The 26,762-nt window shown below is 46.9% G+C and overlaps 1 protein-coding gene across 6 annotated transcripts in view; it reads left to right on the top strand.

The window, feature by feature from the left end:
* OSBP2 (oxysterol binding protein 2) overlaps positions 1 to 19,447 on the top strand; it is a 161,851-nt gene extending 142,404 nt beyond the window's left edge. For 2 of the 6 annotated variants that reach the window (XM_074321896.2, XM_019754294.3), the window contains 11 exons: positions 1,848 to 2,043; positions 2,657 to 2,774; positions 5,363 to 5,414; positions 5,844 to 5,990; positions 7,063 to 7,308; positions 9,789 to 9,909; positions 10,187 to 10,290; positions 10,364 to 10,459; positions 10,541 to 10,725; positions 17,584 to 17,810; positions 17,921 to 18,193. In XM_074321896.2, the coding sequence (XP_074177997.2) occupies positions 1,848 to 2,043; positions 2,657 to 2,774; positions 5,363 to 5,414; positions 5,844 to 5,990; positions 7,063 to 7,308; positions 9,789 to 9,909; positions 10,187 to 10,290; positions 10,364 to 10,459; positions 10,541 to 10,725; positions 17,584 to 17,810; positions 17,921 to 18,066 (1,638 nt within the window). In that variant the 3' untranslated portion in view covers positions 18,067 to 18,193. Of the gene's footprint in view, positions 1 to 1,847; positions 2,044 to 2,656; positions 2,775 to 5,362; positions 5,415 to 5,843; positions 5,991 to 7,062; positions 7,309 to 9,788; positions 9,910 to 10,186; positions 10,291 to 10,363; positions 10,726 to 17,583; positions 17,811 to 17,920 lie in introns of all 6 variants that reach the window. The other 4 variants (XM_074321898.2, XM_074321897.2, XM_088800933.1 and 1 more) reach the window with 4 other exon arrangements.
* Positions 19,448 to 26,762: the final 7,315 nt, after the last annotated feature.

Below are 26,762 nucleotides of genomic sequence, written 5' to 3'. Positions count from 1 at the left end.
GCTCCTGAACCTGAGGTGGAGTGAGTGCGGGGGAGCTGCCAATAACTGAGCCTCAGTTTCCTCATCTGTCAGATAGGGATGATCCCACTCTTCCTACCTCAAAGTTTTTGCTGGGTGAGTTGAGACCGGAGCTGTGACCACAGGGTCTGTCAGATATTACTCTTCTGTGTCCCAGACAGGACACGGCTCGGAGGGGTGGAGTGGCTCGTGCAGGAACCCGGGCCTTCCCACCCCCAATAACGTGCCCTTTTCCACTACACTTTGCAAGGAGCCCTGGCCCTGCCCACTCCACGTGGGTGCTGGGGGCTGAGATGAGATGATGGAGGGAAGGTGACCAGAGGAGGGCTTGTGAAAGGAGTGATGTGGCTAGGTAGCCAGGCTGGGGACCCTTTCCACTAAGCCAGGCGGTTGGCCACCGGGGCTCTGCTCTCCATGTGGGTGAGAGAGCCAGCTGAGCCCAGGCAGGTGCCCAATGCAGAGCCGCTCTCCTGAGGAGGCAAGGACACCACCCCTTGGTAGGGTGCTCACTCATCCAGCAAACATTCTGGAGCAGCTGTGAGTTTGGGCGATTCCGTGGGACAAAGTAAAACAGGCACAGTTGCTAGAGAAGCTAACTTGCAGACATGAAATTTCTGGGGAGGCAAGTGTTTGAGGGGGCCTGGCTGAGTGAGGTCAGGAGCCTTCCCCGGCAAGAGGTCTGAGAGGTCTGAGGAGCAGCGGGAGGTAGAGGGCAGGCGAAGGCAGGAGCACAGGGTGCCACGGTAATGCCAGTGGTGGCCCCCAAAGGAGAGTCTGTGGAATCTCCACAGCACCTCCATGGCTCTCCCAATAGCCCTTCGAGATAGTGCTGCATTGTCCCTGTGTCACGGGTGAGGGGCCGTGTGCCCCTCTCTCTCCAGGAAAGCATGTCTCTAACCCTTGGGGTCAGACAGCATGTGACGTGTGTGGAACAAGGAGTGGGAAGGGCCTGCTGGGGCGTGGCAGCCAGGACCACTGATGCAGGCTGGACCAAGGAAACGTATCCCTTCCTACCCAGTTAAGGAGGCCGGAAAGGGCACATCCAGAGGCTGCTGGCTTGGACGTCGCTGCCTTCCAGGGACAGCCGAGGTCTCAGCCCAGCCCTCCTCTCCACTGCGATGACAGGGGTAGAACAACCAACCCCTGCTTCTAGGAGTGTGGTGGAACCACCTATGGACCTGGGAAGCTGAAAAGAATCTGGATGTCATAGTAGGCCACAAGTTTGAAGAGAGAATCTTAAAAGCAGAGTTGTGTAATACAGACTTTGAGGTAACTTAGTAGAAAGTTCCAGTCTCAGTTCTCTGCCAGACAAGACCTGTTACCTCTCTGAGCCAGGCAGTCTAGCAGAGTATGGTTCTCCTTTCTTCTGTGCCAAAGCCAAGGATTGGCCTAAGCTGCCGGGTACCTGGGGTCCCAGCAGGGCTGGGGTCGTGACCCACCTCAGGTCAGGCACATGGTGAGGATGGGGCAGCTGAAACTCACCAAGAGCTTCAGCGAGGGTGAGTGGGCCAGCTGTGATGAAAAGCCAGCATCCTCAGCTGCTGCTGGCGAGGCAGTTTTAGCCAGAGAAACCCTGCACATGGTGCTTTCTCGTGACTGTGGAACACTGACCAGAGCAGTCCCTAGGCTGGCTCTGAGAAAACCAGGGTGTTCATGTCCCCACGGAAGCCAAAGGGGACAAGCAGGTGTGTTTCTGACCACACGGTGGAAGGGAGAGAGAGGAGACGGCACCCCAGGGTCTTCCTCACTGCCCTTTGGGATGTGGGGGGTGGGGCAGGACAGGCCCCCGCCCCAGGCCCTGGGCTCACAGGCCACCTCTCCCTCCCCAGGCCTGCAGGGACTTCCTGGAACTAGCAGAGACACACAGCCGGAAATGGCAGCGTGCGCTGCAGTATGAGCAAGAGCAGCGCATCCACCTGGAGGAGACCATCGAGCAGCTGGCCAAGCAGCACAACAGCCTCGAGCGGGCCTTCCGCAGCGGCGCCTCTGGCCGGGCTGCCAACCCCACCAAGAGCTTCAGCGAGGGTGAGTGGGCCAGGGCCGCCAGCCTCTGTCCATCCAGCCGCCACTCTGTCCACTGCGCCCTCAGCCTCCCCTCGGCCAGCTGGCTCTGCTTACATGGCTGCCAGTACACACATTCCTTCACGTCAGGGCTTATGTTGGCCTCTTCACGGCTTTCTATTTTCCATGCCTGCCACCGACTGGCAAGTCTCCCTATATCTGGGTTCCAATTCTCAAGACAAGTCCAGTGAGCCCAGCTGGCCTCTCTGTGGCAGGGCTGCCAGGTGGTCACCTCAGGCTAGGGGTCACGAGGACCCGGGGAAGGGGTCTCTCAGAAAGGGCAGCTGGGCCACAGGCAGACTGACCAGCACGTGGAGAGATCAGGGAGGCTTCCGAAAGGAAAGAGGCCTCTGAGCCAGGGCACTGACAGGAAAGCACATTCCAGAAAAGCAAGTGACAGCAGCCACAGCCAGGTTAATGAGGACGAGGTGATGAAGTGGGGTGAGGCTTGGGGGTGCAGGGGGTCAGTGTCAGAGGGCAGGGCGGGAGGGCCCTCTGGGCGCTGGACTTCCTCTGGAGGGGAGACAAGCCTTTGTGAAGTTGTAAACTGAGGCAGTGTCTCTGCATGTGTCCCTAGGAAGCTTCTTGACGTCCAAAGGAGAGGACAGTGAGGAAGATGAGGATACCGAGTACTTCGATGCCATGGAAGACTCCACATCCTTCATCACCGTGATCACCGAGGCCAAGGAGGACAGGTAGGCCATCCCGGCAGGGCGGCCACCCTCGAAGGACCCTCCTGGGTTAGCCGATCACACCCCACTCTTCTCACACTCCATCTGTTCCTCTTTGTTCATGGAGTTTTAAGTCTCACTCCAGATGGCATTTTTGCTTAGACTGGTTGTGTGCTTCCCTAAATCAAAAATGCTCCGAGTTTGTATCAGCATTTCATTTTAAATGGAGTTGGAGAACAGGGCCCTGGCTGGATCCAGTCCCAGCCTGAGGAACGGGGTGGGGGGTGGGAGGGGGGGTAAGGACTGGGGCCAGGAAGGCTGGAGCTCGCTCATTCGTGCCTGAGAGCTGCACAGGGTCTCAACCCTTCCCTCCACCATGTCAGCATTCCAGAACAGATGAGAGATGCAGGAAGTAGCATTTATTTTCTAGTTCCAAGCCTTTGTTTGCTTTGTCATAAAAGCCTGTTCTTTCAGGATGTTTCTAAATACACGTTAGAACACACAGCAGTAAGTGGGACATTGACTAGCACTGAAAGCCATGTAGTCAGACTCCCTGGGAGCCTCAGGAGGTGCCCGTGGAGGTGACCCTGCTGCTGCCCGACATGTGCGAAGGGAAGGCGTTAGCCTGGCGGGCAGGGCTGTGGTTGGAGGGGAGCACGCCGGGGTGGAATAGATTTAATGTAATTGAGAGTTTTGTTAGGATCTTTTTTTTTTTTTAATTTTATTTTATTAAATTTATTGAGGTGACAATTGTTAGTAAAATTACATAGATTTCAGGTGTACAATTCTGTATGGATAAAGAAGTTGTGGTATATCTACACAATGGAATACTATTCAGCGGTAAGAAAAGATGATATAGGAACATTTGTGACAACATGGATGGATCTTGAGAGAGTAATGCTGAGCGAAATAAGTCAGACAGAAAAAGCAGAGAACCATGTGATTTCACTGATATGTGGTATATAAACCAAAAACAACAAAAGAACAAGACAAACAAATGAGAAACAGAAACTCATAGACACAGACAATAGTTTAGTCGTTAGGATCTTTACCCTCGTCAAATTGCTCAAGGTCCTGATAGAAGGGTTGACGAGTATGGCAGGGTTAGGGGACACAGAGGTGGCAGTGAGCTCCACAGGAGTCTGGGGCCCCTGCTGTGGCCGGGGAGGAGTCCTGGGACAGTAACATAACTGACCGTAGCCTGTGCCACCCACTGCCACCTTCACCCATGGGTGTGTCAGCCACAGAGCGTCCCATGCTTGCCCACAGATGGATGAGGCGCTGCAAGCTTCCCAGCGGCCTTGCTCCCACGTCTGTTCCACTGCCCACCACACCCCCTGGCCTTCCATGGGCCCCTGAAGCCCAGTCTGCAGGGAGGAAGCCAGTGAAAACCCCTGGCTTCTCCTTTTTTGCCTCCTTGGACCCATGTGCTTTACCACCTCCCTGTCCTGGTTTCTTCCAGGGAAAGGGTTGGTTGGTTCCCTCCTACTCTCGGGTGACGAAATGAGGGGCTTCTGGTCACATTAGTAGTGTATTTCCAGCTCAGAAAATCATCTTCCATTTCCCAGTAATATTTTTAAACTGTTTATATTGCTCTCAAAATGAGCATGGCTTGGCTGTTCTGAACTTCCTTCCACTCTGTCACCCAGCAGCAGCAGCAGCCTCTGGGCCCTGCAGCCAGGAGGCCCCTGCTCAGGCTTCCTCCGGCTCCCCTCCCACCTCTCCCAGCCCTGGAGTCCCCAGGGGCCCGGGCTCAGCTTCCTTCATGCCCCCTCCCCAGTAGCCTTCCACACCTCGGCCGAGGACCCCAAGCCCCTCGGCCCCGTCCCAACCAGCAGGCAGATGACACCTGCTCAAAACTTCTTTGGCCCCCATGGCTCCTGGCACAGCTCCAAGGCCCACACAGCCGACCCACCCTCGTGCTGCAGCTACACTGGGCAGCAGCACGTCCTCGGCCTGTGTGCCCCCTCATCTACAGCGCCCTCCCCCTTACCCCAATGATCTGGCTGAATCCTTCCCATCCCCTAACGTTCTGACTGACAAGTCCCCGTCCCCTGCCCCACCTGGCCTAGGCCACCCCTTTGGGGCTCCCTCAGCACCTGGGCCCATCAGCCATAGTGCCACTGCTACTCTGGCTGACCGGCTCCCCACAAGTACTCATGGGCACAGAGATGAATACTACTCACGTCCTGCCCCTCCGGAACCATCTAGTGCGGGACTCAGACCAGCAGACAGTGAGGACACAGTGGGCTCTCCTGTGACAGAGGGTGTCTACGGGGCTCCAGGAGGCCCTCCCAGAGGAGGTGCTCACCCCCGGCCTGATCTGGTCCTAGGTCAGCCAGTCCCCAGGGGGGACTGTGTGCAGGGACCTCGGGTGAGGGTTTTGCTGAGCAGCTGCTGGCACAAGGCATCAGTGGGTAGGAGCACCTCCAAATCACAGCCCAGGTCCCACAGTCCCACCTGAATGTCCCGATAGGGAGACACCCTATTGGAAAGGCCGCTTTGGAGCAGGCTGCCCCTCAGACCTCACTGAGGGGTCTGGATAGAAGGTGGCCAGGTTCTGGAGACTTCGGGATGTGTAAATAACTTGCCTCCCCTTTTGTTTCCTCCAGAAAAGCTGAAAGTGGGACCACAGGCCCTGTGGACTGGACCTCATCAGACAACGTGAGTGAGGGGGAGACCCTGAGGGTGGCTGACGGGGAAAGCCGGCACTTTGAGCTTGGGGGTCCCTGGGGCAGGCCCAGTGCCCTGGTCTGCCTTCATCTGACCATTCAGCCAGCCTGTGCCTCCCGCCAGCAGCGTGCAGGGGCTGGCTGGTCCTCAGGCTTCGCTGGGTCAGAGATGAGGGCGAGGGGTGGAGGGGCGAGGGGTGGAGAGATGAGGGGTGGAGGGGCGAGGGGTGGAGGGGCGAGAGGTGGAGGGGCGAGCGGTGGAGGGGCGAGGGGTAGAGGGGCGAGGGGTGGAGGGGCGAGGGGTAGAGGGGCGAGGGGTGGAGGGGCGAGGGGTAGAGGGGCGAGGGGTGGAGGGGCGAGGGGTGGAGGACCAAAGGGTGCTCTGGCCTCTGCTGATGTGCACACTCTGCTTCTCTGGCAGGTGCTGGATGGCGCCTCACTTGTGCCCAAGGAACCCCCCAAAGTCAAGAGGCGCGTCCGCATCCCCGACAAGCCCAACTACAGCCTTAATCTCTGGAGCATCATGAAGAACTGCATCGGCCGGGAGCTCTCCAAGATTCCCATGCCGGTGGGTGCTGGGCGGGGCGGCCTCACTGGGTCCCCTGGGGCTGTTTTCTTATGTGTGGATGAGAAGCAATGGCCTGTGTGAAGCATAAGCAGCCCTGGGTGTCATTTTCGTAATGAAACCTGAGGAGCGTGTAATGAACTGCTAAATCGTGTCATCAGCCCTGCGGCAATCCCCCGGGAGCAGAGGCCTCAGGCATTGAGGGAAGGCGCTAGGAAGGGTCTCTGCGTTGATGCCACAGCACCTGATGGGGCCACACCATATCCCTGAAGTCTGACCATCGATGGGGTGTGGCAGGATTGGGCTGTGTGTGGACAGGGAGGCCCTCCTCTGTGCCCTCCCCAGTGAGGTCACACAGCAGACTAACGGCAGGCTGGCATCCTCGTGCTGCCAGGCCACAATGGCATCTCCATGAAGGAAGAGCTCGGGGGCTTCAGGCCAGACTTGGTTTTACCGTGTGACCCACGACAAGTCCCTTCACATGTCTGGCCTCTGTGTCCAGATATGCAAAGTGGGGAGAGTAACAGCACCCACATCAAAGTGTCTGTGAGGATGAAAGGAGAGAGCACAGAGAAGACCCTGCCTGATGGCTGGCCCAGGGTCCCAACACAGCACCACAGGGGACGGGTGACTCTGCCCTGTGTGAGGTCAAGACGGGGGCCCCTCCAGAGAAGCTGTCCACAGAGAACTTGCATAATAGCTCAGAATATGAGAAAGACCCACTCTGTCCATTACTCACTCATTCACACACTGATTCCTATGATTCAAGTCAGAAGCCCTGGTCTTCCCAGCATTTACATCCTAGGAGGGGAGATTGACAGCAAATGCAATGCAGGTGTGTAAGACACCGCAGGTGAGGAAGTGGTGAGGGCTGTGGAGAAAGGGGAGGGGGGGGCCCCCCCGCGGAGGCTAGCAGGTGGGCTGTGGCGTTAGACAGTTGTCAGAGGAACCTCCCTGAACGTGTCGTCTGAGCAGCAATGTCCCTGAACATCTGAGGAAAGCAGGTGCTGTGCTGACCGGTCCGTGCTGGGAGCGGCTGTCTCAGCTGGAGACCTGACCACCCGCCTGCCCGCAGGTCAACTTCAACGAACCCCTGTCCATGCTCCAGCGGCTGACCGAGGACCTGGAGTACCACCACCTGCTGGATAAGGCCGTGCACTGCACCAGCTCGGTGGAGCAGATGTGCCTGGTGGCCGCCTTCTCCGTGTCCTCCTACTCCACCACTGTGCACCGCATCGCCAAGCCCTTCAACCCCATGCTGGGGGAGACCTTCGAGCTGGACCGCCTCGACGAGATGGGCCTGCGTTCCCTCTGTGAGCAGGTGAGGCCGCTTACACTCCAGCCAAGCTGCTCCTGCCAGGCCTGCAGGTCTAAATGAGACAAATGGGACGGACGTGGCCTCTGCCCCTGATGTGCCCACACCCAAGGGGCGGTCAAGCTGAGGTCCAGTCAGGTGGCTGGGCCTCCTGAACATGGTGAGGGCACCCTGAGAAGAGAGCCTGGTGAGGACAGTGTGCGGAAGGCAAGGGCTCTGCTCCCGGCCAGGAACCGTGGAGCAGTGGTAGGGGGAAATTGGCAGGGTGCTGTCGGGGACTCTGGGTGGGCTAGAGCATGGGGTCACCACTGAGCTGTGCCCCGTGGGACTCTGGTCAGTAATAGTGGAAGCCTGGATTGTGAGGTGCTCCGAGGGTCCTGCCCTGGGACATGGGGTCAGTTCACCTCTATCCTCTCCATGCCTTCCCTGCAAGACAGTCTCCCCACAGGGCAGAGCCCAAACCGGGCCCCACAGACTGCGAGCCTCAGCAATGACACCTCAACCTGAGCAGACGCATCCTTGTATGAAGAGGGGTGATTGTTTGGGTGCCTCCGTGGGTGCTGGGAGGACCCAGGCAGGTATGCAGGGAGACGCCCAGGTAGAATTTCTAGGTCAGGCTGCCGCTGAGCATGTCCTGTGTGCCTGACGGTGAACTCAAATCAGATGGTTCACAATCTGGTGGTGAGTTTCAAAGGTGTGTTCTGCTGCTGTGTGGACCTGTAGGAGGGGGCTGGACCAGGGGAGGTGAGAGCCTGGGCATGTTTAGAAGGTGGAGCCCAGGGATCGGCTGATACTCTGGCTGTGGGGAGAGGGGGAGGCAGCAAGGTGACCCCAGGGTCTTGGCCTGAACTACTGAGTGAATGCATTTCTTCATTCAACAGAGTTGATCAAGGCCCATGGTGTGCCGGGTGCTGTTCAGGCTGTCCCCACGGGGTGGGGGGCAGAGGACAGGCACTGTGTATGTCAGATGGTTCTGGCTCTTTTAGAAAAGGACTGGTCAAGGAGTGCTTTGGCTGGTGCAGAGAGAGTGGGGAAAGGCAGAGAGGAAGCTGGGTGGGCAGCCGGGGGCTCCGGCAGGTGGAGGAGGCATGACACCCTTATTTTATGGGGGTGCCCCTGGCTGCCATGGTGAAAGTGGAATGAGGAGCATAAGGGTGGAGCAGGGAGGCCTTTGCATCATCCACCGTGGCCTGGGGAGGTGGCAGGTAGGGAAGGGGTGGATTCTGGATGCATTTTAAAGAAGGAACAGCCAGGATTTGCTTATGATTCGATTAGGAACATGAGAAAGAGGGGCCAAGGCTAACTCCAAAGCAGTTGGTGTGAGCAGCTGGGAAGACCAGATCACCTGCCTGAGAAGGCAGCTATGACACAGAGCCCCAGGGCCAGCCCCTGGGGGGTCACAACCCTGAGTTTGCCAGTGGGTGTGTGGGGGCCCTGGCTGTAGGCAACGGGCAGGCTTAGGAACATTCACCCATTACCCAGGAGCGGGTGGCAGGTTTGGCCTGTGCTTCTGAGATGTGGGAAGGAAGTGGGGCTGCCGCTTATGGAGATGGGAGATTCGAGATGCAGGTGGGGGCATCGGAGCTCTGGTCAGTCTGAGAAGCCATCTGAGTGGAGGTGTCTAGTGGGCAGCTGGAGGGCATGGCTGTGGTTCTGGGGCAAGGCTGGGCAGGAGCCTGACTGATGCCATGAGATGGAAATGAGGTGCAGTGAGGAGGCTGAGCCCTAGGACCCTGTGACCAAAGGAACCACAGAAATGAGGAAGAGTAGATATGGGAAAGTTGATGGGGGGTGTCCTAGCAGGGAGACAGCAATCAGGGGTGCCCAATGCTGTGAGAGGATGGGTGGAGGCGCTGGGGGGCCCCACATGGGTGGGCAGAACTCACTGCACTGCCAGCAGGGCCTGGAGCAGGTCACCGACCTGGACTCCCACACTAGAGCCAAGCTGGCCAGGAAGCAGGGCCCAACTCTGCCCCTTGGTTAAAATGGCTTCCTCACTCTGGGCCTCTTCAGTGTAACAGGGCACAGTAGACATGCCCCTTTGCTAGCGAGTAGGAGGTGAACTAGAAAATGGGCATGGAAGCCCTTGGTAGAGAGTAACACCCTCACTTTATCAGCCCTCAGCACAGCCTGTCGCAGGTACCATGACATCCTTGAGGCATACGCTCTGTCATCACCCCCCTTTCACAGCCCAAGAGTCGGGCATAGCGATGCCCCAGCCCTAGTCTCACAAGCATGCCGGGTTGGGGCAGGCCCAGCACAGCTGCCCAGGCTGCACCCACTCACACTTCTGTTTTTACACAGGAGCACTGTCCTTCCTGGCGCCTGCCATGGGTCTGTAGCCCCCAGAGGAGCAGCCAGGCCTGCTGTCAGGGCCACAGAGCCCTTCATACTGGGCATAGGGCAGGCTGTCCCCCCCTGATGGTTGGGGGGCAGGACTGGACCCGTGTCCAGTAGATGCTCATGTCCTGTGGGTTTGGTCCCAGGTGAGCCACCACCCTCCAGCAGCTGCACACTACGTGTTCTCCAAAAATGGCTGGAGCCTCTGGCAGGAGATCACCATCTCCAGCAAGTTCCGGGGAAAATACCTCTCCATCATGCCACTCGGTAAGCTGGGTCCTAGGGCAGACAGACCTCCTGGATAAGGCGGAGGGTTTGGCCAACCCAGAAGCCAGCTTGGGGCCTCCAGGGGTGACATTAGTCTCCCTGCAGGTATGTTCCCTGCCCCCCACCAGACTTCCTGGATGCTCCCCTAGCCTTGTGTCCCTCCCCAGTCTGCATGAATGCTGCTTCTGGTTCTCAGGACCCTGGGACTGTGGGCTGGCAGGCTGGCTGGAGGTCAACATGGCGGGCCATGACCTCTGACCCTGTATCTGGCCTCCAGGTGCCATCCACTTAGAATTCCAGGCCAGTGGGAATCACTATGTGTGGAGGAAAAGCACCTCAACTGTGCATAACATCATCGTGGGCAAGCTCTGGATTGACCAGGTCAGGGGGAGCCCTCATGGAGGGGAGCGTGTGGCCCGGGGATAGGCAGCTGATCAGGATCCTCCTTCACCAGACAGGGGACATTGAGATTGTGAATCATAAGACCAAGGACCGGTGCCAGCTGAAGTTCTTGCCCTACAGTTACTTCTCCAAAGAGGTGGCCCGGAAGGTAAGCAAAGTCACCTCGCAGAGTCTTGGGGGCCCCAGAGAGGGGGGCCTGTGCCTACGTTGGTTCTGCCAATGTCCACAGGTGACAGGCGTGGTGAGTGATGGCCAGGGCAAAGCCCAGTACGTGCTGTCAGGCTCGTGGGATGAACAGATGGAGTGCTCCAAGATTGTGCAAAGCAGCCCCAGCAGCCCCAGCTTGGACGGGAAGCAGAAGACAGTGTACCAGACGCTGCCAGCCAAGCTGCTCTGGAAGAAGTACCCGCTGCCGTGAGTGGGGCTGCAAGGGGCCTCTGAGAGCAGCAGGGCAGGGCAAAGAACAGGCAAGGAGAGGAAGAGAAGGAGGCAAGTGGGCAGTGGACTGGCAGGGGACCCTGCCCGACCAGACAGGAAGTGAGCAGCAGGCACGGGGGTCAGAAGGGTTCGGTCCACACGTGGGCAGAAAGCAGAGTTGTGTAGCTGATATCCCAGTGTGGGAGCCAGACACCCAGCTGTAAATAAGTGATATTATCTGGTGGTAGCAAGTCCTATACAGAGACTGTAAACAGCCTAATGGGACAGAGTCCCCAAAGGAATGAAAACCAAGAAACAGAAAACTACAAAAAGTGGCATAGCAGACTCTAAAGACAGCAAAACAGAAATTCTACAAAGGAAAAATAAAATAACTGAAATCAAGAACTCCGTGGGAAGGTTTAATGGAATCCATTAACCGAATACAGGTCAGAAGAAATATTCAAAAGGTTCAGGTAAAGAGCCAAAACCTGGGAAAAAGAAGCAGCTAGAGTGGGAAGGCCTACCCGCTAGGGGTCCAGAGGAGTCCCTGAAGAGCATGATGGCGCCCTGGGAGCCGGAGAGTCCAGAACCTCGCCAGCTCCCCTGAGCATCCCTGCACACGTCCAGTTTGAGAGCGGGATCTACTCTGGAAGGAGAGAGACCATATCTGAAGAGAAAACCAGAGAATTTTCCACACCTAAATCTATACATTGAAACCGTTGAAACAAAACCAAAAAGAAAATATTAAGTAGCAGCCAGATTTTAAAAAGACATTACTTCCCAAGGAACAGCAGACTGATAGCTGTTACCTCATCGGCAATAATGAGGGCTTGAAGACAGTCAGATGAGCTCTTCCACGTGCAGAGAGACTTAACTGCCAGCCTAGAATTACATACTCATCGAGAACAACTTTACAGAGTGAAGGCAACAGACATTTTCAGACAAAAACTCATTTTGCCACAAGCAGACCTGCACTAAAGGATATACCACTGATAGAAGGAAACTGATCCCAGATGGAAGATCTAAAATGTATGAATGAATGAAGAACAGAAACTTATGTGACGCTAAGTGAACAGTGAATAAACACAAATCATAATGCAGGGTTTAAAATCTAAGCATAAAATGCAACTCTGCGATCACGTAAGTTAGAAGAGGGATAAATGGGAGGAAATTTCTTGAAGGCTTTCATGTTACCCAAGAAGAGGGGTCAAGATGCACATTAACTTTTGAGTGTATGAAGTATACATACTGTAATTCCTAGAGTAACCACTGGAATAATATGTTTAATTGGAGTCCCTTTAGGAAAGGAAAGAAATAAAAATGGACAGGGGAAATAGTTAACAGAAATAATGGAAAGGAATTTCCCAAAATAAAAAAAATATGAAAGAACTCTGGTTGAAAGGGCCAGTAGAGTTCCAGAGATAAGAGATAAAGAAAAACTTTTGCCTAGACTACACTATAGTGAAAATTAAGAATACCAAGGAGAAAATTCTAACAGATCCCAGGCAGGAGTGCAAAATTTTAGTCAAAATTGACATCAGATTTTTCAACAGCCGATGTTAGAGTAATATTTCCAAAGTAATAAAGAAAATTAAATTAGAAGGTAAAACTTTCTATCCAGCCAAGCTATCATTCAAATATGAGGGCATGATAAAAATACATCCTCAGGGAACAGCCTCAGAGGGTTTGCCACACAAAAACCCACAGTGAAAACAGTATTAGACACCGTACTTTAAAAGGGGGGAGAAAATCCAGAAGGTGCTGCAATAGATACCAAAAAAAAAAGAGGAAATATTCCCATAATAATCCAGAATTAAGTATAGATAATGTTAACATGATGGGACTTGGGGAAATAAAGAAGGACACCAAGGGATATGAAGGAATACTAAGTTCATATTAGAAGACACAGATGTTTCTTAATAGTAATAAGAGATGAAAATGTATGAAAGAGTAGTACAAATAAAAACAGTAAACTAACACAATAGAAATATGTCCAAGAATAATAACTATAAATAGATGAAACTCACCAGTTAAAAAGCAAAATACTGACTGATAGGATTTTTAAAAATCCAGATACATTCACCTTCTAAGAGATATCCAGAACATTAAGATGTGCAAAGATTGAAAGTAAAAAATAAACATATCATGAAAATACTAACCAAAAAAGCTATAATAGCTGTATTAATATCAAGTAAAATAGACTTTAAGACAAAAGCATTATTAGGCATGGAAGAGTTGCTATATGATAAAAAGTTGAGTTCTTTAAGAAGACGTAATAGTTTTAAACATTATACACATAATGAAACAGCCTCAAAAATATACAAAGCACATATTGGTACTAAAAGGAGAGATTGCCACAGTGGGAGACTGAGAGATTTCAATACACCCCTCTCACAGGTTGATTGGTCAAATGGGGAAAAACAAACAGTAAGGATATTGAAACAACACAGGATATGTACAAAATTATGGTTGCAACAGAGAACATACTTTTTACTCAAGCACACATGGAATGTATGCAAAAATCAATCAGTTGTACACTAAACCCTAAAGAGACCCTCAACATATTTACAGACGGTAGCATACAGATCACAATCTATGATAATACCAGTTAGAAGTTATGAAAAAGATGACAAAAAGTCCCCATATATTTGGGGGGGAAAATTGAGTTGCTAAATAAATCATGGGTGAAATAATAAATTAGAATGGAAATTTAAAAATACCTAGAACTGAATGAGAATGAAAAGATAACAAAACTGGCTGGATATAACAAAGGCAATGCTTCGAAGGAAATGCATTGCCTTAAATAGCTATATAAGCTCATTAATTTTGAGGGCTTTTTTCTGAGTTTCCATTCTAAGAAATTACAGAAAGTTCACATATAAACCCAGTGAAAGAAGAAAATATATTTTAAAAATAAGAGCAGAGATTAATAAAATAGAAAAAAGTAAAATGAAGAAGTTTCAAAAGATGAAAGTTGATTCAGAGAAAACAAACTGAGAAACTACTGGCAAGACTGATCAAGAAAAATATAGAAATAAACATTAATGAAAAGAATTTCATATGACATGTAAAGTATAAAGAGACAATTAAAATCTAAATGGGAAGGACAAATTGTTAAAATATAACTTACTGAGTCTAGAAGAAATCAAAAGCATAAATAGTCCTGTAATTTAAAAAACTGAAGCAGTAGTTTAAAAATTCCCACAAGGAAAACACAAAGTCCAAATAATGTTATAGATGAATTCTGCCAAATTTTCAAGAAATATATTATCCCAATTTTATATAAAATCTTACCTAAAAAAAAGAAGAAATATTCTGTCTTATACTGTGAGGCCAGGATAACCCTGATACCAAACCAGACTAAAAGAGTAGTAGGAAAATAAAAGTTCTATCCAATTTCACTCAGAAATATGTAGGCAAAATTCCAAAACAAAACATGAAAAACTCCACTAGTGTATAAAAAAGATAACATTCTTCAATCATGTTGAGTTTATCCTGAGTATGCAAAGATGATTTTATATTAGAAATCCATAAATTAATTCATCACAATAACAGATCTCCAGAGACTCAGAAAAAGCATCTTAGGTGCCTCAATATAAGATTCATATGCAAGTCAGTTGCATTTCTACACACTAAAAGAAAACAACTGGAAAATATAATTCAAGAGAAAACACCAATAATCCTATCGGAGAACATCAAGGACCTTGTAATAAATTGTATAATACATTTTTTTCAAGACCTATATAGAGAAAATTATAAAACTTTAATGAGCTGTCAAAGAGCTAAATAAATGGAGAAAGATACCATGTTCATGGATATGAAGACTTAGTATTATAAAGATGTCATGATCTAAAGAGTCAGTAGATCAAATAAAAATCCCAATAGTGATTTGTATGGGACTTGATATTATGATTTTAAAATTTATGCTTAAGAATAAAGGGCCAAGATATTTCTAAAGAAGAACAGAGAAAAGAGGACTTGCTCTACTAGATATCAGGACTTATTTTGAAGCTATAGTGAAACAGAGTAGTGAGCAATAGACCAATGGATGAATGTATGTATCTTGGGTATGTAACAAATGGGACATAACAGATCATGTGGAAAGATAGCACTGTTCACTAAAAGGATCTAGAATAGATGTTTATCCATATGGAAAAAGATTAACTGAATCTCTCCTTTACATTATAACAAAAATTGAGTCCAAATAAAGGTCTTACAATAAGTATTGTTTCACTTGCTGTTAAACAGTAAGTTAAACTCTTAAGTAGAAAATATAGATGAATATCTTTTAGACCTTAAGGAAATAATACATCTTAAATAAGACACAAAAAAGCATTGATGCATTCAACTATATTAAAAAACATACTTTTGTTCATTAAAAGAAATTTTTCTCATTAAAAGACGATTTTAAAAAGTGAAAAGAAAACATATAAATTTGGAGAAGGTAATCACAATACTTACACCTGACAAATGATTAGCATCAAAATACATAAAAAGTATTTTACCACAATTAAAAAAAATAATTAAAAAAGAATACATAAAGAAATTTAATCAATAAATAAAGCAAAAACTAGCCAGGGCAAAAGTGCAAGAGTCATTAATTAATAAGAATTTCACAGAAGAAACATCTATGGCCAGTCGTCATATGAAAATAATCAACATATTGGTAACCAGGGAAATGCAAATCAAAATCACAATGAAATACCATTTTACCTTCATTGATTCAAAAAAATGAAAAAGTCAAGAACTGAAGATGATGTGGAGCCACAATATTTCTTATGCATCACTGGTGAGGGTGTGAAATGGCTCAGCCACGTGGAAAAGCAGGTCAGCCTTACCTCCTAAAGAAGAACATCACAGACTCTACAACCCAGCAACTCCACTTCTACGTGTATATTCAAGAGAAATTTCTGCAAATGTACCACAGGAAACATGCATAAGATTACTCCACAGCAAAATCTTAGAAACAACCCAGACTTGCTGGATGAGTAACTGGTATACTCACAGGAGAGAATATTATACAGTAGTTGAAACAAATGAACCACGGTAACAATATATACAACAATATAAATTTACGCAATATAAAATTAAGCTTAAAAAAAGCAAGTCCCATATAAGGTTAAATATATCATGATATTCTTTTAATACAATTAAAATTGAGTATGTAAAATACATGTATATGAATACACACACACGCACACTTAAGAACTGTTTAAAGATGCAATAATATTAAAAGAAAAGCAAGGGACTGATGAACCCAGGAGTCTTGTTGATGGCTACCTGAGAAGGGGAAGGATTGGTGAATTTTCCATATTGTTAGATGTAGGTTTTATCAGGATTATACCTTTTGCTAAGGGTGGCAAGGTTGCATTAATACAAGCAGGCCATGCAAGGACTAATAAAGAAAGGGTGTCATGTCCCAAGGACTATGATTAATCCACAACTGTGCATCTAAGGTCCAAAAAACAACCAAAAGAAAAAAAAAGATAGATTTAAATCCAACATCTCAGTAATTACATTAAGTGCTCCCATTATAGGCATAAGATTTCAGACAAGTTTTAAAAATCCAACTTTATGTGGTTTACAAGAGATACATCTTAAGAAAACAAAGACAGATTGGAATCAAAGCATGGGAAAAGATATTTCCATAGAAATATCAAATAAAAGCTGCTGTAGCCATATTCATATCACAAAACAGACTTTAAAACAAAAATTAAGATAATGATAAAGGTTTAATTCACCAGGAAGATTAAATTTGAGTTTTAAGTTTGAATGTAACCTGTTACCTAATAACATAACCTCAAAATATATACAGCAAAAGTTGGTACAATAAGGAAAAACGGACTAATTTACAACCAAGGTGGGAAATTTTAACATATCTCACTTAGCAGTGGATAGAAGAAGAAAAATTTTTTAAGTCAGGAGGATAAGTTTGAACGGTAGAACCCACCACAGTTGTATAACACTGCACTGAAAAACCGTAGAAAACCCATTGTCTTCAATTACATGGAGCATTTGCAAAAATTGACCATGTATTGGGTCAAAAGCAAATTTCAAAGAACTGAAATGATATCATGTCTGACTCCAAAGCAATTATGCTAGAAACAAAGATGATTAGATAAATCCCTATATGTTTATAAATTTAAGAAAGTTACTTCCAACTCATCCATAGGTCAAAGAAGACATAATGAAAATTAGAAAATATTAACTGTATGATAATGAAAGTAATACATATAAAAAACGGTGGGATTCAGCTAATGCAGAACTTGGGAGTGAAAGGCAACCTTAAAATGTACATATTAGCCAAGAAGACAAGCTGAAAAAGAAGCTAAACACCATTTCAAGAAGTTAGAAAAAGAACAGCAAAATAAACTCCAACAAAGTCGGAGGAAAACTATAATATAAAAGCAAAATCAATAAAGCAGAAAAACCTAAAACAGGATCAACAAAACTTCACTTTCCACCAATGAAGAAAATGGACAAACCTGACCTGACAATTGACAACAGAGAAAACACATGTAACCAACATCCCAGATGCAAACAGGGACGTTGCTATGTCACGAACATTACAGCAATAATAATGAGGATATTATGAAACAACTTTACACTGATAAATTTGAAAAAGTGGAAATGGGCCCATTCCCAGAGAAGTAGCAAAATAGACGCAGATGAGTGAAACGAGCACACCAGGTGCTAGGAGCTGGGAAGAAAGAGCCGTTAGATGAAGCAGCTGGGTCTTGCGGGCTCGTGGTGGGGTGGACACTAGGCGAGGGGAGTTCGGGCAGGGACAGAGGGCATCCTGGGGGCTCAGGGCGGGCGGGCGTGGGGGGATGGCTCACCCCAGGACCCCCGCAGGGAGAACGCGGAGAACATGTACTATTTCTCGGAGCTGGCCCTGACCCTCAACGAGCACGAGGAGGGCGTGGCGCCCACTGACAGCCGCCTGCGGCCCGACCAGCGGCTGATGGAGAAGGGGCACTGGGACGAGGCCAACACGGAGAAGCAGCGGCTGGAGGAGAAGCAGCGTGTGTCACGGCGCCGGAGGTTGGAGGCCTGCTCACGGGGCTGCAGCTCTGAGGACGGTGAGGCAGGGCAGGGAGGAGGGGTCCCCAGGATGGTGGGGAGCCTGGGAGTGGGTTCCCATGGGCGGGGAAGGAAGCAGCCCGCCCACCTGCCTGTTGTGCCCACCCAGCAGAGAAGGAGGCTGACACGTACATGCCGCTGTGGTTCGAGAAGAGGCTGGACCCGCTGACGGGGGAGATGGCCTGCGTGTACAAGGGCGGTTACTGGGAGGCCAAGGAGAAGCAGGAGTGGCACATGTGCCCCAACATCTTCTGAGCGTCATTCACTCATGCAAATACAGGCGCCTGCACAGCCCGGGCCACCTTTTACTGAATGCACTCAATTTAGTACTTAACGGCTATCCCACCCCACCTTTGCCTTTCCTATTTTTTTTTTTTTTTTTTAATAACACTTTTCTGGGGCTTCCACCTTGGAAGGAGGAAGTGCTGACCCGGGTTCTCCCCAGCCCCCAGGTGCCCCGGGTCACTCACGCCCCTTAGTAACCGGACTTGGGCCCCATCCAGAACCCAGTTTCCAGTGAATTCCCACAACTCAGGCAGGCTGGCCCCCCCACCTTGGACTGCCCTGGTCACCAGCCCCACCTAGGGAGGAACTGGCCCCTCCTAGGGAGCCACTTTTGACTTTTATAGAAAAATGATCTCCATTTCTTTCCAGCCAAGATGTTTAGTAAATATTTTTAGTACAGCACTTAGCAGACAACTTTCTAAGTGTGCTTTCTTGCCAGAAAAGTGCCCTGGCAAGAGCCCCTTCTTTTTAAGACATCAGGAAGCCAGACAGACCCTTTGAGTCCAGAGCATTTTGTAGCTGAACACAGCTAGGCCGCCCCTCAGGAGCCTGGACCCCACAGAGAAAGGACTGGGAGTGGCCCCTGGGCCCAGGAGAACTCAAGTCTGGAGTTACAGCCACTGTGGGAAGGGGCACTGAGGAGCCCCCATGTAGATTGGAGGGCTGCTCCCCAGCTCCAAAGAGGCCAGGAAGAGCTGGGGGCAGGGCCTCAGGTGCTTCCCGCCCCAGAACCAGGCCCCAAATCAGCAATAAGAACTAACCCTCAGCTCAGCCTGGGCTCGTGCCGTGGGCACCAGAGACCCAGTGTGGCAAGGTTGCTTCAGGCACCTCCGGTGTACCCCATCTCAGCCCCCCCTGAACTCTTCATTTGCCTGATTTATATGTATACTATATAAATATATATAAAATCGCTATTTTGCTTAAATTTCTATGGCATGTGGAAGTGAACAAATGATGAAGACAGGGCGCTCCTGTCTGAGTTTCGCCCTCCTGTCAGCTATGCCCTACCCTCTCCTCGGACCCCCTTCCAACGGCTTCTGCCAACAGCGGGGGACTGGGCTACTGTGGCCGCTGTCCCTGACCCTTACAACCCTTACTCCAACCCCTCCCACTTCGGTTTGGTCCTGAATATTCATCACAGGGTTTTTCTTTCTATTCCAGGACTGGGTTTGTTTTTATAAGAAAAAAAGTGAAAACACCAATGTATGAAATGCCTTAGGGTGCCCACTCAAGAGAGTCAGGGTGGGCAGGCGGCCCCACAGGGCCTGCGGCAGAGCTGTGCAATGTACTTCTTCTCAACACTGTTTGTGGTGAGCACCTTCTAACCGGTAATAAAAACCTTGGATTTGGAGTTTTCCATGGTTCTGCTCCTGAATCTGTGACTAGGTGGAGCAGGGCTGATACAGGAGAACAGGTGACAGCCCACGAGGTGGCATGGGGGAGGAGCGTGGAGCTTTATTCCCCTGAGTGCCAGAAGCAGGCAGTGGAAGGTTGGTCTGGGTGAGGAGGAGGAAGGTTTTAGAAGACCTCACTCTTGATGAGATGGGGTCTGGGCCAGGAAGGGGTGTTTTAGAAAAACGTGTAAGGGTTAAGTCAGCACCTAGGGGTAGGGGTCACAGCTTTACCTGGGGGTGTCTGGGGCCAAGTTAAGGCACCCAGCACCCTCTTCAAGGGAAGACCCACCCTGGTGAGTTACACGGTTGCTTGACAACCATGACCTAGTCATTTCTGTTGCCTGGGTTGCCAAGTAACCTGGATCACTAGCTACCAGGACATGGCCAAGAATGGCTAGTCTGGCCCAGTGAGTCCTCCTCTCACTGCCCTGCTTCCAAATGAAAGGATGGAGTGGGACAGGGCACAATAGGGGCTCTAACCAGATGTCCTGACACCCCAGTGTTGCAGGATCCAAGGCTACCCCTACACAACTTCCCAGGGCCTTGCTTTCCCATCTGGGTAGAGGCAGACAGTGGTGAGTCTTGGCACAGGGGCTGACGGCTAGCTCTCACTGGACAGAAGGGCAGGGGTGATGTAGGCAATCCCTGGATGGACCTGACCCAGGGGCAGTGGAGGGGGTCTGCCAGGGGAGGAGACGGGCTGCATGCACAAAGCCCAGCGGTGACAAAGGCCAGTCCACTGAGGCAAAGTAAGGAATCAGCCAGCCTGGAGTGGAGCCAGGAAGAGCTCTGTACAGCGAGTGACATCAGTTTGACCTTCTAGAAATCACTGACCAGCATGACACAAGATCGGCCTACACTCACAGTGGTCTAGCCACCAGCCATCACTGAATAGAAAATGTAATGGAAAGATTCTGTAACATATGAGGTTGGACAATTAAGTTCGTGAACAATTCCTAGAAAAAGTGCTACATACCTCATTGCTGAATATCAATACAGTCACCTTCAGAGTACTCCCCTTGGGAACCTATGCACCAACACCAGCGCCTAATCCACCCTTCAAAGCAGTTTTGGAACTCTTTTTCTGGAATGGCCATCAGAGCTGTTGTTATAGTACCCTTGATGCCCTGAGTGTCATCAAAATATCTTCCCTTCAATATTTCCTTTATCTTCAAGTAAAGAAAGAAGTCACTGGGGGCCAGATCATGTGAGTAGGGAGGGTGTTCCAATACAGTTATTTGTTTACTGGCTAAAAACTCCCTCACAGACAGTGCCGGGTGAGCTGGTGCACTGTCGTGATGCAAGAGCCATGAATTGTTGGGCAAAAATTCAGATCTAACTTTTTGACGCAGGCTTTTCAATACTTCCAAATACCATGTTTCCCCAAAAATAAGACCTAGCCAGATCATTTGCTCTAATGCATCTTTTGGAGCAAAAATTAAGATAAGACCCAGTATTAAATTATATTATAGTATATTGTATTGTATTGTATTATTATATTCTACCCGGTTTTATCTTAATTTTTGCTCCAAAAGACGTATTAGAGCTGATGGTCCGGCTAGGTATTATTTTCAGGGAAACACAGTAGTTAACTTGGTTAACTGTTCAGTTGGTACAAATTCATAATGAATAATCCCTCTGATATCAAAAAAGGTTAGCTCTCAACATAATAAAGGCCATAGATGATAAACCCACAGCTAACATCATACTCAATAGGGGAAAGCTAAGACCTTTCCCCTTAAGATCAGGAACAAGACAAGGTTGCCAACTTTCAACAATTCAACATAGTACTGGAAGTTATAGCCACAGCAATCAGACAAGAAAAAGAAATAAAAGGTATCCAAATGGGAAAAATCATATAAAACTGTCATTATTTGCAGTTGACATGATACTATATATGAAGAACCCCAAAGACCACCAAAAAACTATTAGAACTGATAAATGAATTTAGTAAAATAGCCGGACACAAAATTAATATCCAGAAATCAGTTGCATTTGTATACACCAATAATAAACTATCAGAAGGAGAAATCAAGAAAACAATCCCATTTACAATTGCTTCAAAAACAATAAAATACTTAGGAATAAATTTAACCAAAGAAGTAATAGACCTGTACTCAGAAAATTATAAGACACTGAAGAGAGAAATCAAAGAAGATACAAATAAATGGAAACACATACCATGCTCATGGATAGGAAGAATTAATACTGTTAAAATGTCAATACTACCTAAGGCTATATATAGATTCAATGCAATTCCTATCAAACTACCAATGACATTTTTCACAGAAATAGAGCATATAATCCTAAAACTTACATGGAACCATGAAAGGCCCCGAATAGCCATGGCAATCTTCAGAAATAAGAACAAAGTGGGAAGTATTATGCTACCTGACATCAAATCATACTACAAGGCTATAGTAATCAAAACAGCATGGTACAGGCATATAAACACACATAGATCAATGGAATAGAGAGCCCAGAAATAAATCCATTCCCATTTGGTCATTTAATCTATATCAATGGAAGCAAGAATTTACATTGAGGTAAAGACAGTCTATTCAATAAATGGTGCTGGGAAAACTGGATTGACACATGCAAAAAAAATGAAGCTGGACCATCTCCTTATGCCATATACGAGGACAAATTAAAATGGATTAAAGACTTAAATGTGTGACCCAAAACCTAAAACTCCTAAAAGAAAATGTAGGAGGTAAATTGGCAAACATTACCCTGAGTAATATTTTTACTGATATATCCCTTGGGCAAAGGAACTAAAAGAAAAAATAAACATACAGGGTTAAAAAGCTTTTTCACAGCAAAAGAAACCATCAATAAAATAAAAAAAAGCATCCTACCGAATGGGAGAAGATATTTGTCAATGATATATCTGATAAGGGGTTAATATCAAAAATTTATTAAAAAACTCATTCAACTCAATATGAAAAAAACAACCCAATTGAAAAATTGGCAGAGGACATTAAGAGACATTTTTCTAAAGAGGACAGATGGCCAACAGACATGAAAAAATGCTCATCCTCACTAATCATTAGAGAAATGCAAATGAAAACCACAATGAGATACCACCTCACTCGTCAGAATGGCTATCATCAATAAATCAACAAACAACAAGTGCTGGTGAGGATGTGAAGAAAAGGAAACCCTTGTGCACTGTTGATGGGATTGCAGATTGGTGCAGCCCCTATGGAAATCAGTATGGAGGTATCTCAAAAAACTGGAAATGGAACTACCCTATAAACCAGCAATTCCACTCTTAAATATCTATCCAAAATGCTAATTCAAAAAAAGATTGGCACCATTCTTTATTGCAGTGCTATTCACAATAGCCAAGACATGGAAACAACCAAAATGCCCATCAGTAGATGACTGGATTAAGAAACTGTGGTACATTTCTACAATGGAGTATTACTCGGCCATAAAGAATGAAATCTTACCATTTGAAATGTTACAGATGGACCTAGAGAACATTATGCTAAGTGAAATAAATCACACGGAGAAAGACAAATACCATATGATCTCACTTATATGTGGAATCTAAAGAACTGAATAAATGAGCAAACTAAACAGAAATAGTCTCAGAGATATAGAGGAAAAATTGATGGTTGGTTGCTAATTGGGAGGGAGGTGGGGATGAGGGAGAGGGTGAGGGGATTAAAAAGTACAAATTGGTATTCGTAATATTGCCATGGGATATGAAAGACTGTTTGGGGAATATAATAAAAAATGTTGTAAAGATTTTGTAGGGTGTTAGACGGGCATTTGTCTTATTAGGGAGACCACTTCATGGACGGTGTAGATGTCTGACCACTGTATTGTACAGCTGAAGCTGAGGGTGAATAATATTGAATGTCAACTATAATTTTTATATATATATATATATATATATATATATATATATATATATACACACACACACACGCACACACACGTTTCCCTGAAAATAAGACCTAGCCAGACAGTCAGCTCTAATGCGTCTTTTGGAGCAAAAATTAATATAAGACCCCATATTATATTATTATATTATATTATATTATATTATATATTATATTCCCAGTCTTATAGTAAAATAAGACTGGGTCTTATATTAATTTTTGCTCCAAAAGACACATTAGAGCTGATTGTTCGGCTAGGTCTTATTTTCCGGGAAACACAGTGTGTGTGTGTGTGTGTGTGTGTGTGTGTGTGTGTGTGTGTACACATATATATATACACACACACACATATATACATATATACATATATGGTCACGGGATATGGAGTACAGCATAGGGAATAGTGTCAATGGAATTGTAACAGCTATATACGATGTCAGAGGGGTTATAGATTGGGGGTGGGGGGTTATCACTTTATGAGGGGTGAAATGCCTAACTATTTCATTGTTTTGTCTTAGGAACTAATGTGTTCCTAAGTGTTACTTAGGAACTAACACTTGAAACTTATTTTAAAAAAATAAATAAACCAAACAAAAAGCAATATTTATCTGAACATTTGGAGTCTCTCCCAAAACTACAATCAAGATGATGTTGGGCTAACACTAAACGACCTGTAAGTTCTGCTCATTGAAACCTGGGGTCTCTGCATCTGTCCTTTAAGTCTGCAGAGGGATGATGTTATTATTTCAAAGCAATAATATGCGTGACTTTCAAGTTATGCAAACTCATGCAGCTTGATTACAGAGTTCAAGTATGGCAATAAATTTTGTTTTATTATTAAAGGTATATGAGATACCTTGAAGAATTTAGAGGCAGCCACAAAGGTATTACAAAATTAATGGGTGTGAGGGCCTCTCCTCTAAATGAACATGATGTTAATGACATAGTTTTCATACAAATTAGTCGATAAAACACAAGGCAAGATTGCTTGTTGCTTGTCACACCTACTACAGAGGGTGTATAAAAGACCCCATGGAAGCAGGGAAGTTGGTATTCTGCAAGCAAACATGTTGTTCTCCCCTGAATCCTCAACTCTTGACACCATGAGCTGTTACTAGGACAACTACCACGGAGGTCTGGGCTGTAGACTTGGCGGTCTGGGCTGTGGCTACCGTGCGGGCTATGGCAGTTACAGATACAGCTGCTATCGCCCATGTTGCTATGGGAGATATTGGTCCTCTGGCTACTACTGAGGAAACTTGCATGCGACTGAGAACTCTCAGCTAAGTTTCCATTGGTGATTCTACCTTCTGGACACTTCATTCCATCGGTGCCTCTCTCAGATTATAAAATGATGAGCCAATCCTAGATCACTGGGGTAGAACTTCCAATTTCAGCACGCCAGGACTGACTTGACAAAAATCATCTGAACCTGCAATTCTAATTTTTTGGAGGGCAGGTGGGCGGATTTACATTTTGGGTAATGATTCTCCTTTTGGATAATGATTCTCCTTTTGGATACATATTTTGGCTGCACTTGCTTTCTACATTGTTCCAGTGAGACATGTAAAAATTCATTTTACATTAAACTTACTTTGGCATAAAAAAAAAGGTTAGCAACATCATTGCAACAAGTTTGCAAACTTAATTGTTCCACCTCATAGAACATAAGAAGCCTCAGAATACATCTGACAAGATGTAAAAGATTTTGATAGATAAACTTTAAAACTTTACTGAATGATAGAGAAGACTTGAGTTAACAGGGAAAATGCCATCTTCATGGATGGGCGAACTCAATTATGGCAGTTCTTCCCAAATCTACAAATTCAACATGATCCAAATCAAAATTCTACTAATATTTTTCAAAAGTCTGACAAGTTGATTGTGAAATTTATATGGGAGAGTAACTGCACAAGAAATAGCTGAGGTCATTTTTAAACAGAAGAACAGGATGGAGAGTTGGGGAAGTGGACAACATGAACTTGACCTGAAGATACCTAAACATACTAGACTTCCTTTTTCTCCATTGTACTCTGGCACCTTCTGGCATACTATGTATTTTACTTATTCATTGACTGTCTCCCTGACTTGCAATGAACTGTGAGCTTCATGAGAGCGGGAATCTTTTCTGATACAGTGTAGCATCCCCAGTGACTGGCACATAGTAGGTGCTCAGTAAATAGATAATGAATTAATTAATTTCAGGCCAGGAAACCCAGCTAGAGCAAAGGTTCAAGGGGACACCCCCTGAGGAGTGTGGCCGCAGCCTCACATTGTATGTGTGTGTGTGGGGGGGGAGGGCATCAGAGACAGCCTGGGAAGAGCTGAACCTAGGGATCCAGGAAACTCCTGCTTCCCCCAAATTCTAGAGTCCAAATCATTGCTTCTGACAGACTGTCAGGGAGGAGACCTAAGTCTCCCTCATCTCCAGGGCTGGGTGGGGCTCAGCATGAAGCGGGTGGAGGGAAGAGGACACCAGAGAAAATTTTCAAAGTGCAATACAGGAAACAACAGGGGCATAGATGATAATGTATTCTTTTTATGAAGCTAGCCAGCATAACTTCGACAACAAAGCCAATAAAGACAGCACTAAATATATAGTTCAATCTCACTGAAGAATAGAATTTTCATATATTCAAATATGACAATAGCAAATAGAATGCAGCCACATACATAAGATTGATACCCCAAATTGGTAAACCTATGCCCACATAGATTGGGTTTACCACAGAAATGCAAGAATGTATCAATGTCGGGAAGCTTTTCGTTGTAAATCATATCAACCAGCTCAAGGAAGACTTTTCTTTCTGGCAATATGGTATACTGGGTGCCTGGATAATCCTCCTTTGTGGAAAACTAGACATGCTGGATACAATTTTAAAGTATCTTAAATGCATCCATGAGCTGGAAAGAATAGAATGAATACTCAAGCCAGAAATTAAGTAGGTGGGGAAACCTAGAGAGATAAGAAGAGCTCTGAAGTCTGCTTCTACCCTCACAGCAATTTACTGAGCCCAGTGAGCCTAACGGTAAGTTTCATTGCCTGAAATGACGATCCTAATGTAGAGTATCCAATAGGAGATGTCCCACAGAAAGCTGGGCCCCCAGAGGGCTATACCTTCAACATAATGATGAATCAAAAACAGAATACAGGGGTGGCTGGTTGGCTCAGTTGGTTAGAGCACAGTGCTCCTAACACCAAGGTTGCTGATTCGATTCCCACATGGTCCAGTGAGCTGCACCCTCCACAACTAGACTGAAAACAATGGCTTGACTTGGAGCTGATGGGTCCTGGAAAAAAAACACTGTTCCCCAATATTCCCCAATAAAAATTTTTTTTTTAATAATATAAAATACAAAGAAAATCAATTGCTTGTCT

Source organism: Rhinolophus sinicus, chromosome 9, assembly GCF_057876585.1.
Source record: "Rhinolophus sinicus isolate RSI-liver-muscle chromosome 9, RSI-T2T, whole genome shotgun sequence".
Taxonomy (NCBI): domain Eukaryota; kingdom Metazoa; phylum Chordata; class Mammalia; order Chiroptera; family Rhinolophidae; genus Rhinolophus; species Rhinolophus sinicus.
The sequence above is the reverse complement of the archived record's forward strand: the minus strand, read 5'-3'. Positions and strand labels throughout refer to the sequence as shown.